Source organism: Branchiostoma floridae, chromosome 6 (assembly GCF_000003815.2).
Source record: "Branchiostoma floridae strain S238N-H82 chromosome 6, Bfl_VNyyK, whole genome shotgun sequence".
In the NCBI taxonomy this organism is placed as follows: domain Eukaryota; kingdom Metazoa; phylum Chordata; class Leptocardii; order Amphioxiformes; family Branchiostomatidae; genus Branchiostoma; species Branchiostoma floridae.
The window spans coordinates 1,308,435-1,321,069 of record NC_049984.1 but is presented as its reverse complement, the minus strand read 5'-3'; the positions used below and the strand labels follow the sequence as shown (position 1 = coordinate 1,321,069).

Genomic DNA, 12,635 nt, shown 5'->3' with positions numbered 1-12,635 from the left:
AGGCTAGGGATTAGGGTGCAGTTAGAATTGCGAAGCGTTGCTGCGTGCTTGAGTGTCACTAACGACGGACGTTATCTATTTGTAAGACAGAAGGAGCTGATTCCTTCCCGTTGACTCATCTTTACAACCTACTGAGTCAGGACAGATTGGTGATGTTCCCTGCTGAGATCAGCCGGCGTCCATCTGAAGTGGACCAGCTAATGTCCACGTGTGGCTTTCCGAGAAGCAGTGGTCATTCTGAATTCAAAACTCAATTGAATAATAAATACACCCATTTACAAATGAGTAAATACATCCATTTACACATGAGTAAATATATCCATTTACACATGTATAAAGCTATTTTAACGTTACGTGTGTCTAGAGTGTGGCTTCCGGGAGAGATATCACCGCAGAGGATCCCGGGAGAGACACCACCGCAGAGGATCCTGGGAGAGAGACCAACGCAGAGGATCCCGGGACAGAAACCACCGCAGAGGATCCCGGGAGAGCTATCACCGCAGAGGATCACGGGACAGAAACCACCGCAGAGGATCCCGGGACAGAAACCACCGCAGAGGATCCCGGGACAGAAACCACCGCAGAGCCCGAGGGCTGTCCGGAAACCAGCGGGTCCCGAGGGCTCAGGCGGAGGGCAACCTCGGGCTGCTGAGCACGCATGCGCACCGCCGTCTGGGCCACAGGCGTGTTGGCGAGGCAGGCGCACATGTTGGACCTGAAACAGTGACGTGCACTTCCATAAGCTGGGTAGTTTTCATGGTTCATTCATGTGCTACTGTCATTTTCGCATAGGACTTTTTCGCCGTAGGCATAGCCGACGCTGATATCAAATAGGAGTTAACATAGTCTACTGACCGATACAGATTGTAGTTTCTTATTCATTCTATAGATGTGGCCAATCTGGCAGAGATTGTCACAGACACACACACACACACACACACACACACACACACACACACACACACACACACACACTCACACACACACACTCACACACACACACACACATACAAACAGAGAGAGAGAGATTTTAGAAAGTCCAACTGAAAGTGAAGAAACGACATTATGAGACATAAGAGTGGATAGGTTTGGGGAAAAGCGCCAGCAGCTAAAGATTTCGAATAGGTATAAATTATTCGGACCTGAAGCGCTCGTTCATTCCCAGGTAGATGATGGGGTTCCACAGACTGTTGCTCTTGGCGAACAGGGGCGCCGCACTAGCGAGGGCGAGCGGTACTGCATCTACCCCGGCGACACTGGCCCACAGCCCCACTACTGCGTAGGGCAGCCAGGCCAGTAGGAACCCGCCACACACGGCCAGCGCTATCTGTGGACACACGCGACTGGTTCGGTTTGATACAGATCTCCACTAGTGACTGATATGTCACTATTCTTCCTTGGTTCCGGGTGATCTGTAGAGAATCACCAATTACAGAAGGATTTGCACCATCGCACGTGCGGGGGTTCTTTAACATGAACATGAGTGTGGAGTAAATTACAATCAATGTCGATTGATCGTGGATTTGACATACTGTAATCTGTGGAGCACTTTGTGTGATATTTGAAAATGTCATATGCCAAGACAAATGCAATATTAGCTGAATCTGAATCTGGTGGGATTGTGTGGTGTTCGGCCCAATCGTGCTAGGTTGTCTTTTGCTCTTAATTGTATTCAGGCATAGTACGCGATCGGCACTAGTTGGGTTATTGTATTGCGCATGCCTTAATCGGCATTACCAATGACAATGACAATGCCAATGAAGTTTATTGCATACTCATGCCCCATTGGGGCTAAATGCAGTCAGATTGGTATAAAGGAAGTAAACAGAAAACTATACATATACTACAAAGTATGTGCTTCTTCTCTCTTCTTGAAGCATGTATAGACAAACTCACATAGTTATTCCAGTATATCGTAGTTAGATGATGACATAAGATATTTGAACAGATCTTCCTTCGTTAGGTGCGCATATTACCGCATTATTGATCTTGTCTTGCCCAGCAACCAAAAGTACCACCAACCATACCAGCGTGAGCTTCCTCTCCGTCCTCTGCCTCTTCCCGCCGAACGTAGCGTTAACCTGCAGGTTCAGGACCACGCCCTTCTGCGCCTGTCTGTAGATGACAAAGATGGCGGCATATGACGTCACCATGATGACGACAGGGACGGCGGTACAGAAGAGGAGCATGCAGATGATGAAGGAGCTGCCGCCGGCGTCACTGCTGAAGCCGCCCCAGTCCACGCTGCACGACAGGCCATACGGCTCCGGTTGGTACTGACTCCAGCCTGGAGAACAGGAGTGCGCAGAAAGAAATTAATGAAGAAAAGAAAAAAAGGAACGACAAAAATGCCCAAAATGACAGAATATGTTCTCTATCTATCTGTTCCAAAAATTAGGATCTCTGCGTTGAACGCTGAAATGAAGTGCGACATATACTCTGTGTTGAAGGTATCGGTTTTCAGAACCTGGTTCTATAGAACACCACGGGAACTAAACGCAGCACTGCGAGCAGGGTGTTGAATTTCAGAACCTGGTTCTATAGAACAGCACGGGAACTAAACGCAGCACTGCTAACATGGTGTTGAATTTCAGAACCTGGTTCTATAGAACAGCACGGGAACTAAACGCAGCACTGCTAACATGGTGTTGAATTTCAGAACCTGGTTCTATAGAACAGCACGGGAACTAAACGCAGCACTGCTAACAGGGTGTTGAATTTCAGAACCCGGTTCCATAGAACACCACGGGAACTAAACGCAGCACTGCTAACAGGGTGTTGAATTTCAGAACCTGGTTCTATAGAACAGCACGGGAACTAAACGCAGCACTGCTAACATGGTGTTGAATTTCAGAACCTGGTTCCATAGAACACCCGAGAGGTTGGGAATGCTGATGCTGTCCATATTATAACTGCGACATGTTTCCCCAGTTTCGCCTGATAGAACTGATTTGAACCTGACTGATGCAAGTCCGAATTGACACCATGATGTGCGTCTTAAACAACAGTTTCCTACCTGTCTATAGAAATATAAAAACGAAGAAAGTCTATGGGTAAGATGCGGCGTTGTTCTTGACATTGTATAACCGCATCAAACGTTGATACTGACCTGCCAGTGGTGCGCATGCCCAGAAGAGCCCGTATAGCCATGCGGCGGTGACCAGGACGCAGCTGGCCCGGCGGGTGGGGTACTGGCCTGCACGGGGAGAATAAACTTTCTTTCACACACGTGAGGTCACCAAACATCACGGGGAGAATAACCTTTCTTTCACACACGTGAGGTCACCAAACATCACGGGGAGAATAACCTTTCTTTCACACACGTGAGGTCACCAAACATCACGGGGAGAATAACCTTTCTTTCACACACGTGAGGTCACCAAACATCACGGGTAGAATAACCTTTCTTTCACACACGTTAGGTCACCAAACATCACGGGGAGAATAACCTTTCTTTCACACACGTGAGGTCACCAAACATCACGGGGAGAATAACCTTTCTTTCACACACGTGAGGTCACCAAACATCACGGGGAGAATAACCTTTCTTTCACACACGTGAGGTCACCAAACATCACGGGGAGAATAACCTTTCTTTCACACACGTGAGGTCACCAAACATCACGGGTAGAATAACCTTTCTTTCACACACGTTAGGTCACCAAACATCACGGGGAGAATAACCTTTCTTTCACACACGTGAGGTCACCAAACATCACGGGAAGAATAAACTTTCTTTCACACACGTGAGGTCACCAAACATCACGGGGGGAATAACCTTTCTTTCACACACGTGAGGTCACCAAACATCACGGGGAGAATAACCTTTCTTTCACACACGTGAGGTCACCAAACATCACGGGGAGAATAACCTTTCTTTCACACACGTGAGGTCACCAAACATCACGGGGAGAATAACCTTTCTTTCACACACGTGAGGTCACCAAACATCACGGGGAGAATAACCTTTCTTTCACACACGTGAGGTCACCAAACATCACGGGGAGAATAACCTTTCTTTCACACACGTGAGGTCACCAAACATCACGGGGAGAATAACCTTTCTTTCACACACGTGAGGTCACCAAACATCACGGGGAGAATAACCTTTCTTTCACACACGTGAGGTCACCAAACATCACGGGGAGAATAACCTTTCTTTCACACACGTGAGGTCACCAAACATCACGGGGAGAATAACCTTTCTTTCACACACGTGAGGTCACCAAACATCACGGGGAGAATAACCTTTCTTTCACACACGTGAGGTCACCAAACATCACGGGGAGAATAACCTTTCTTTCACACACGTGAGGTCATCAAACATCACGGGGAGAATAACCTTTCTTTCACACACGTGAGGTCACCAAACATCACGGGGAGAATAACCTTTCTTTCACACACGTGAGGTCACCAAAAATCACGGGGAAAATAAACTTTCCTTCACACACGTGAGGTCACCAATATTATCGTGTCTTCTCAGAATTAGTAGAAGAAATATTGGAGAGATAAATCTAAAAAAAATCGAGGTTGTCAGCTTTTTTAAAATGTACATTGTAGGCAAAGGATCCCTTCCTTTGATCTAGTGCTACGATTATAGTGCTCACTGATACCTTTACCAATACAGTTACTGTATAACGTTATTTAGTAAACAGACGAACAAACATATAAACAAACACACACACACGCCAACAATGAAAAGCGGCCTGTAGGCCAATTTGAGCTTCTCAGACGGGTTCCAATAAACGAGACAAACAATTGCTGAAGTAACGCCATTGGGTTATGTTGATGAGTTAGTGACGTCACTGCCTCCACTGTCAGGGATCCCATGATCCTCTTCGCTCTCTTCTATCATGGCTGTGATTGTGTGAGCATCATGGAATAAACGCCTCTTCCAATCAAGTTGCATCGGCTCCTATGATTCACTATCGCGTCCCCTTGTCAATGTTGGCGTGGTGTGCAGCGGCTGGGAAACGATACCCAGGCCCAAACCCGAACTTTGAGCAGGGGAGATCGCACTCTGAGTGGACGGGAAGCCACTAGCAAATGAGGATGTAGGTTAACAAATGGCGCCATCACATGTGCAGGAGGGGATCTGGTCTTAGCTCCTCGGCGGAGCCCTTGGTCGGAAGTTATGCGTGTCTACACCTCATCCCTGTGCCAGCTTCGCTGAACAACCCCCAGAGGACTCATAGAAGTCGCAGGGAGTAGTACTCGGCTTACCTATCCGGCAAAACCCCGCATCTTCCCAGTGTCCCCCGGCCGTGTGAGTACAACGTCAAAATTCACCAACCGCCATGTTTCTTTCGTTCAACCTTCAACATAACGTCCTACCTGATTTGACGCGGACCGCCCACGGACTTTCCCCCACGAACTCCGCTCTACAAACTTCGTCTGATCACCGCTGAACTGTGTCAGCTCAGAAGAATATCATCTACGCTGAACTGTATACCAGCCAAGAGGCACTTTATGCTTCAGCCGAGAAGAACATCGCTCACGCCGAACTGTAACCGTTAACACCTCCGGCCAAGAGAGTCACAGAACTTTGACAGTCACGAACTTTGCCCAAACAGAACTCTGCTTTACCAGTATTTTTTTTCTCTTTCTTCTGCAGATAATCGATATTGTATTTTCCCTTTATGGTAGCTAGACATTATCTCACAGAAAAACATTGACAATCTATTTCAGTTCAACTGTTTTCTTCATTTGTCCGTAATGTATTCACAATCTGATGTTACAAGTTATCTTTCATATTGTGTTTAACAAACCTTACCTCATTAGTCAACACTTTTCTTCACGTATCTTGTAATGTTATATCTGTCTTTTCATTAGATCTAGATTTCCCAAGTATTGTTAAGGGGATTATTTCATGGACCTCACTATTGTTAATGCACACCTTGCAGATTTTTAGTATTTATACCATTCATTACGAAAAGTAGACAACAGGCTTTGATTTTTTTTAGACATTGCATTTATTGTTCTTCCCAATTTTTAGCACACGATAGTTTTGTAAAAAGGAGAAAGAGAGAAATAAGAAGATAAAGAGAAATCACGCCATTGGGTTATGTTGATGAGTTAGTGACGTCACTGCCTCCACTGTCAGGGATCCCATGATCCTCTTCGCTCTCTTCTATCATGGCTGTGATTGTGTGAGCATCATGGAATAAACGCCTCTTCCAATCAAGTTGCATCGGCTCCTATGATTCACTATCGCGTCCCCTTGTCAATGTTGGCGTAAAGTATTTCAGAAGCTCTAGACATTACTATGACATGACGGGGACCGCCTTACCCGGGTATCTCTTGTAGACAATCATGAAGCGCATAATGCTCATGAGCGTCATGCTGGCGATACTGGCGATGCCCAAGAAAAACACAACGAAGCCATACCTAAAACAGATATAACACCGTTCAATTACTGGTAGAGTAGAGTAGTGTAGAGTGGAATAGAGTAGTGTAGGATAGATTAGAGTAGAGCAGAATAGAGCAGAGCAGAGTAGTAGCAGAGCAGAGTAGAGTAGAGTACTGTACACTACAGCACAGAGCAGAGTAGAGTAGAGCAGAGCAGAGCAGAGGAGAGCAGAGGAGAGCAGAGCAGAGCAGAGCAGAGCAGAGCAGAGTACAGTACACTACAGCACAGAGTAGAGTAGAGTAGAGTAGAGTAGAGTAGAGCAGAGCAGAGCAGAGTAGAGCAGAGTAGAGCAGAATAGAGCAGAGCAGAGTAGTAGTAGAGCAGAGTACAGTACAGTACACTACAGCACAGAGTAGAGTAGAGTAGAGCAGAGTAGAGTAGCGTAGAGCAGAGCAGAGCAGAGCAGAGTAGAGCAGAGCAGAGCAGAGCAGAGCAGAGCAGAGTAGAGTAGAGTAGAGCAGAGCAGAGCAGGGCAGAGCAGAGCAGAGCAGAGCAGAGTAGAGCAGAGTAGAGCAGAGCAGAGCAGAGCAGAGCAGAGCAGAGCAGAGTAGTAGCAGAGTAGTAGCAGAGCAGAGTACAGTACAGTACAGTACACTATAGCACAGAGTAGAGTAGAGTAGAGTAGAGTAGAGCAGAGTAGAGTAGAGCAGAGCAGAGCAGAGCAGAGCAGAGCAGAGCAGAGCAGAGTAGAATAGAGACCAGTTTTGACCTTGTTGTGTTCCGTTTTCCCTGTCACCGTTTGGTTTATTGAGATCTGCATTAATGATAAATCACTAGTCGTCCTGGAGTCCATTTTAAAACAATACAAAATATAACAACAGAAATATACAACAGAAGTTAGTTATAAGTCCTTTGCAATAACCTTGTCTAGCTGCTTGTATGTTTTTACTTGAGTAAAACAAATATCAAATATGTTTATAATGTTTATAATAAGTTCGTGCCCGAGGGCTAATTGCAGGGGTACAAACAACACGTATAATAAGGAAAGTAAAAAGGTGCTAAAAACTACATTCTATGACTATGTTGTGCTACTTTTAAGTAAGCCAAACCCAACAAAACTAGTATAATGTACACTTAAAAGTGTTATAAAAAAGAATGTCGTGAAGGAGATCTGTATTGTTGTTGCTCACCAGGTGCATCCGGCTGAGCCGAAGGACCAGCGGCCCATCAGGCTGGAGGCGGCGGCGAACGGGTGGCCGACCAGGGAGAGTCCCACGTCCGCCACCGCCAGGCTCACCACGAACATCTCCACCGGCCGCAGCCTGGCCCTGCACCGGTAGGAGAGCCACAGCACCCGCCCGTTCCCCAGGATGGCGCCGGTACCTGCAGCAAGGCGGGCTTGTGGTCAGGGTTGTTGTCTTGGGGCCGGTGTACTTGTCTCTACCAGACTCCATAGGTCGCTGGAAAGACCGTAGAAGTGGAGCAAATAGAGGAGTAAGCCGGTGAGAGAAGTACAGCCGGCTAGGGAACAGCGCGAGACCCAGGGATCCCGTGGTCGCGCGCTGTTCTCTAGCCGGCTTACTCCTCTATTTGTTCCATTTCTACAGTTTTTCCAGCGACCTATGGAGTATGACTGTCAAAAACCGGTACGACTAGACTATCTACAACGACATCTGTTTGGAGATTGACCAGATAGGATATACACCACGTTTTTTCTTCGTTTGTATGTCTACCATTTTTGTATGCGTTGTGTTTTGGCAAACGCCACGTATCAGAACTAGAAAGGTACCTCCGCTAAATCGTCACACTTCAGTACCAAGGACATGTCGCGACATCCACGCGCTGCGATGTAACAAACCTCTAGAAACACTGGGATGGGGGGGGGGGGCTACTTGGATGCGTTGTCATGAGTAATACATACTACAACATTTACATACACGGATACAGACCTTCCGTTTTTTAAGAAAAAGAACTTAAGAAAGTGGTCCTTGTGGTGAGAATGAGACATTTCAAGGAAGGAATCTTTCTATTTATTTTCTTAACCATTCTTGAAATTCTCAATATAAGAAAATTTGCCCACATGTTTTAACGTAACAGAAGAAAGAATAGAGAAACAAAAAAAATGAATTTGGTAGGGTGGTCTGGCCTCGAAGGAAAATGAATCAAAAGTCGTACAACAAAAGGACCCGGCGACAATTGCGGGATGTAAAGCTGAGAGAAAAGTAATGATCAGAATCATCGGCTACTCCTCATTACCAATCACAGCAGGCCATTTTGTGATCGCACAAGTGCCCCGGGCCTTTAGCCGAAATACTTTTGATTTAATCCCCACCTTCAGTCCAGACATCTGCCTTAGTTTGCAACCCTGCGGCTTTAAATAATGGCCTTCTGTGATTAGCAAGAAGTTAAAAAGAACTCAAAGAAAAGCACTCTGGCTGATGAAGGTCAGTAGTAGTGTGCTGACAGCGGGTTAAAGTACCGATAATCACTACGGACCGTTTGGCTTTTCTCCACAGACTGTGGAGTGACTTGCAAGGTGCACCAGTTCATACAGAGATGCACTGATACCAGTTGCAGGTTAACCAGTTTCTAAAACTAAAAAAAAAATTGACAGTTGGCTTGAATTCGAACCCTTAAACCTGTTGATCCAGACCCCTGGGTGCATATGGACACAACACGCTATCTGTAACGGTTGCAGGAGGTTTCCCACTAGCCACTGTTCTATTTCCTACCTTGTTTGTTCATCATCTGTGATATCTTCCGCCATCCATTGATTTAAAAGCTTCCCTGTGGATTCTCATTAGGCTTTGCCAGAAGTTCCAAAACGACGCATCCTTTGAGTTATCAACTCTTCAGCTGGATACAGCCGCGGGTCCCGCCTGTTCTTGGAGCAACACTTTCATGTCGGTCTCTGCCGGTAGGAATCTCATTAACGTTATCATGAGTTATCTATCGACACGGATCATCAAAGTTGTTATTCACTTTTTCCTCTATTTCTATTTTCCATTTTCACTTCCCTGTGTAAATAACTACCACAAAGGACCAGTTGAATATCAAGGACAGTTTATGCAAATGAGAGATTTCTGACTTCGCTGTTAATCCCCCGGCCGTATGACCTGTACCCCGCAGAAGATCGGACGCCAGGCCCGGGAATTCAGCGCACGGTGTGAGCGTGTTCTCTGGGAGATTGCACTGGAGACAAGCAATGCGCACTCACGGCGCACACGCCGAATCTCCCGTCAGATTTAATCTCCAAGAGGATCCTACAATGGCATGGGTGTGTACCAAACTGGCCAAGTAGTGTAGTCAGCCAAAATGTGTCCATTTGCCTTGTAGCGAAACACACTCCTAGGCTGGCTTTACTCCTCTGCCAGCTTTTGATACTGTCTTATTCTACCGTAGGATCAGCTTGGAGATTAAATCAGATTTACCGATGGCATAAGACCAGCCATACAGTGCCCAACAGTGCCCAACAGTGGCTGATGAAAACTTTTAGGGCGGCATTTTGATACCGTCTTATGCCACCGGTAAATCTGACGGGAGATAATCAAAATCAAATCAAATCAATCTTTATTGCGCAACAATTGTACGGGTACAATGTATGGCAAGTTCGGGTGTAATACATGTACAGGAAATCAAAACTAATATCTACGTGGTTGCTTATACATAACAATGGTAAGAGGGTTCATAATTGCATGCTCACTCACGGCGCACACGCCGAATCTCCCATTAGATTTACCTGCGGCATAAGGCGGTATCAAATGTCGGTCAAGCAGTGTCCAACAGTAGCTGATGAACACTTTTGGACGGCTTATGCCACAAATAAATCTGATGGGAGATTATCACATGCACATGCCGCGTTTTAATCCGACCAGAAGCACCTGAGCCGTAAAATCCGCGGTTCACACATAACCCTGTCTTCATCTTCGCCACATCTATTCTAATTTGGGCAATCAACTCAGAGGTTTTCCGATATTGATTTAAGTACTTATTGTATTCACATTTCCCCAAGACTTCTGGACTACACTTGAAGTACTACATGTACTAGTAGTCATTGAATTTCTCGCCGACGGCGTAAATGTTCAGATTTGGGGAATTAAAACAATGAATAGAAATGAAGTGACTTTAAATGTTAAAAGACTTCGTCTTGAAAAGGTTTACGTGTAGATTTAAACAGAAGAAGAAAAAGATTATATATTATGGTCTTGTTACAGAAAAGGTCTTTGAAATATCATAAAGTAAATAATTGCCAGGTGTGCATACACCGTGTAAATCTATACATTGTAGCTTGAATACAGATACCAACGCGCCGCAAACATGGTATTGGTAGAATATGCAAACGTGAGGCCATCGTTGTGATGGCCCTGTTTCGCATGCCTGCGCCTGCTGGTGCCTCGATCGCAGTTGCACCTAGCCTCTACCAGGCTCGGTGGACTGATAGTAGAAATTGGACAAATATAGAGTCAAGAGTACGCGAGAGGAGTCGGCCGGCCAGTAAAAACATTATCCGATCCACAAGCTGTTCCCTAGCCGGCTGTACTTCTTTGGCTAGCTTACCTCTATTTTTTCTATGGTTTTCCCAGCGACCTATGGGGTCTGGTAGAGACTAAGTTGCACCCCTGTCCGTCGGGGGATTGGTGTGTGTGTGTGTGGGGGGGGGGGGGGGGGGAGCCACAAATTTGTCTGCAACAGTCTACCACCGGACATACGCACAGGCCCAAATCTGGCTTCCTTTAAGATACTCTTAAGTAACGGAAAAGACCAAAATGAACGGACTCGAATCATGTAGCAGCTTTCACTATTATGTATTTTGTACCACGTATGTAAAATTGTGTGTACAAACTTAGGTCTTTAAACTATGTAAAGTGTACTTTATACTTTGTCTGACCCGTCCCTCTTTCCTCATAACCTGAATGAAAAGTGACCTGCAGGCCGATTTCAGCTTCTCATTGATAAACAAAGGTTCAAACAAAAAGTCCCGGTGGAGTTCCGGTTGAAGTGGGCGTCAGCCAGAGAACAGTGATGCAGACAACCTCTACGAGTTATCCTAGAGACAAACACACGTTAAAAAATAAACACAAACACAGTCAAGCATAGTTTGATAGCAGGAGCTTGGGTAAAAAAGGCATCTAAGGTAAGAATACAAAACCTTACAATTGTACTAGATATTTTCAGGAATCAGCTACTGGTAATTTGCAAGTTAATTGCTTTTCCAAAGAGCTTTGAAATTCGTACAATATATAGCTATTGAACTGCTGAACGAAAAAAACAACAACATTGTGGTTGATTATTGCATGCACTGGGGGTGAGTCTTTAAGAAAAGTTCAATCTCTACATCTGGATACGATTCAGAGATTACTTTCGAACGTTTGCGACATCCATCACTCTTCTTCATCGTCACTAGAGTGAAGAGACTTTGATGGATGCCACTCAAAACGTCCTGAAGTAACCTTCGTGTCGTATCCAGTTGTAAAGATAGAATTGTCCTCATCAAATGTTGTTAACCTGGATGAATAACCTTAAAAACCGTAGGCCATACTAGATTCTTTCTATTTCAACTGTTGCATCAACGGCTCAAATAGAAGAAAAACGACTAGTCGTTATCCATCTGATAGAGCGGGAGTCGTACCCCCGTGTCTCAGCTTACCTATGAGTATGAGATACACGCCGATGACGATAGGCGGTGGTCGCGCCCCGGCCCGCCGGTGTGAGGCCGTCCAGCCGGTCTGCCGGCGTGGTGGCCATGGCGAGGTCACGGCACCGTCTGATCAGCTGCAGAGCCTTGTGTGCTTTGATCCGCTGAAATCGGACAGGTGTGAGCTGCGACGTGATTGGCTGATCTGTGCCTATGTGAGGATAAGTGGAGAAAGCGCAGGTCTAAATGCCCCCCCCCCCCTGCACATGTGGTTACACGAGGGTCTGCATGGGGGGTCCCGACAACGATTTACGCTGAATTCGGAAGAACTCCCTAGTACGTATTACGCTAAATTAAGGAAGGCAATTACGCTAAATTTGGTCGCCTCGCTACGAATTACGTAGACAAAATGGTTTTCCCTACGAATTACGGGAAATAAAAACAGGCTGCCTACGCCTTTGATACTAGTACGTAGAGCATGCAGACCCCCTTACACATGCGGATCAGCCTGCAGACGCCTCTGATCAATACCCACATCTAATTTGTCTAAAGCTATTCCGAAGAGCAAGAAAGTAAATCTTATGGATGACATCCACTGTGTCCTCAAAATTTCATTAGGAAGAAAAAAACAACAAGATACACAAAAAGGCT

The 12,635-nt window shown here is 45.8% G+C and overlaps 1 protein-coding gene across 1 annotated transcript; it reads right to left on the bottom strand.

Moving 5' to 3' along the window:
- Positions 1 to 1,132: 1,132 nt before the first annotated feature.
- Positions 1,133 to 12,147, bottom strand: LOC118418405 (opsin-5-like). Its single transcript, XM_035824291.1, is given in 7 exon segments — positions 1,133 to 1,327; positions 2,028 to 2,287; positions 3,110 to 3,196; positions 6,290 to 6,387; positions 7,540 to 7,732; positions 11,997 to 12,028; positions 12,030 to 12,147. Coding segments are annotated over 7 exon segments (930 nt in total). The 5' UTR covers positions 12,095 to 12,147.
- Positions 12,148 to 12,635: the final 488 nt, after the last annotated feature.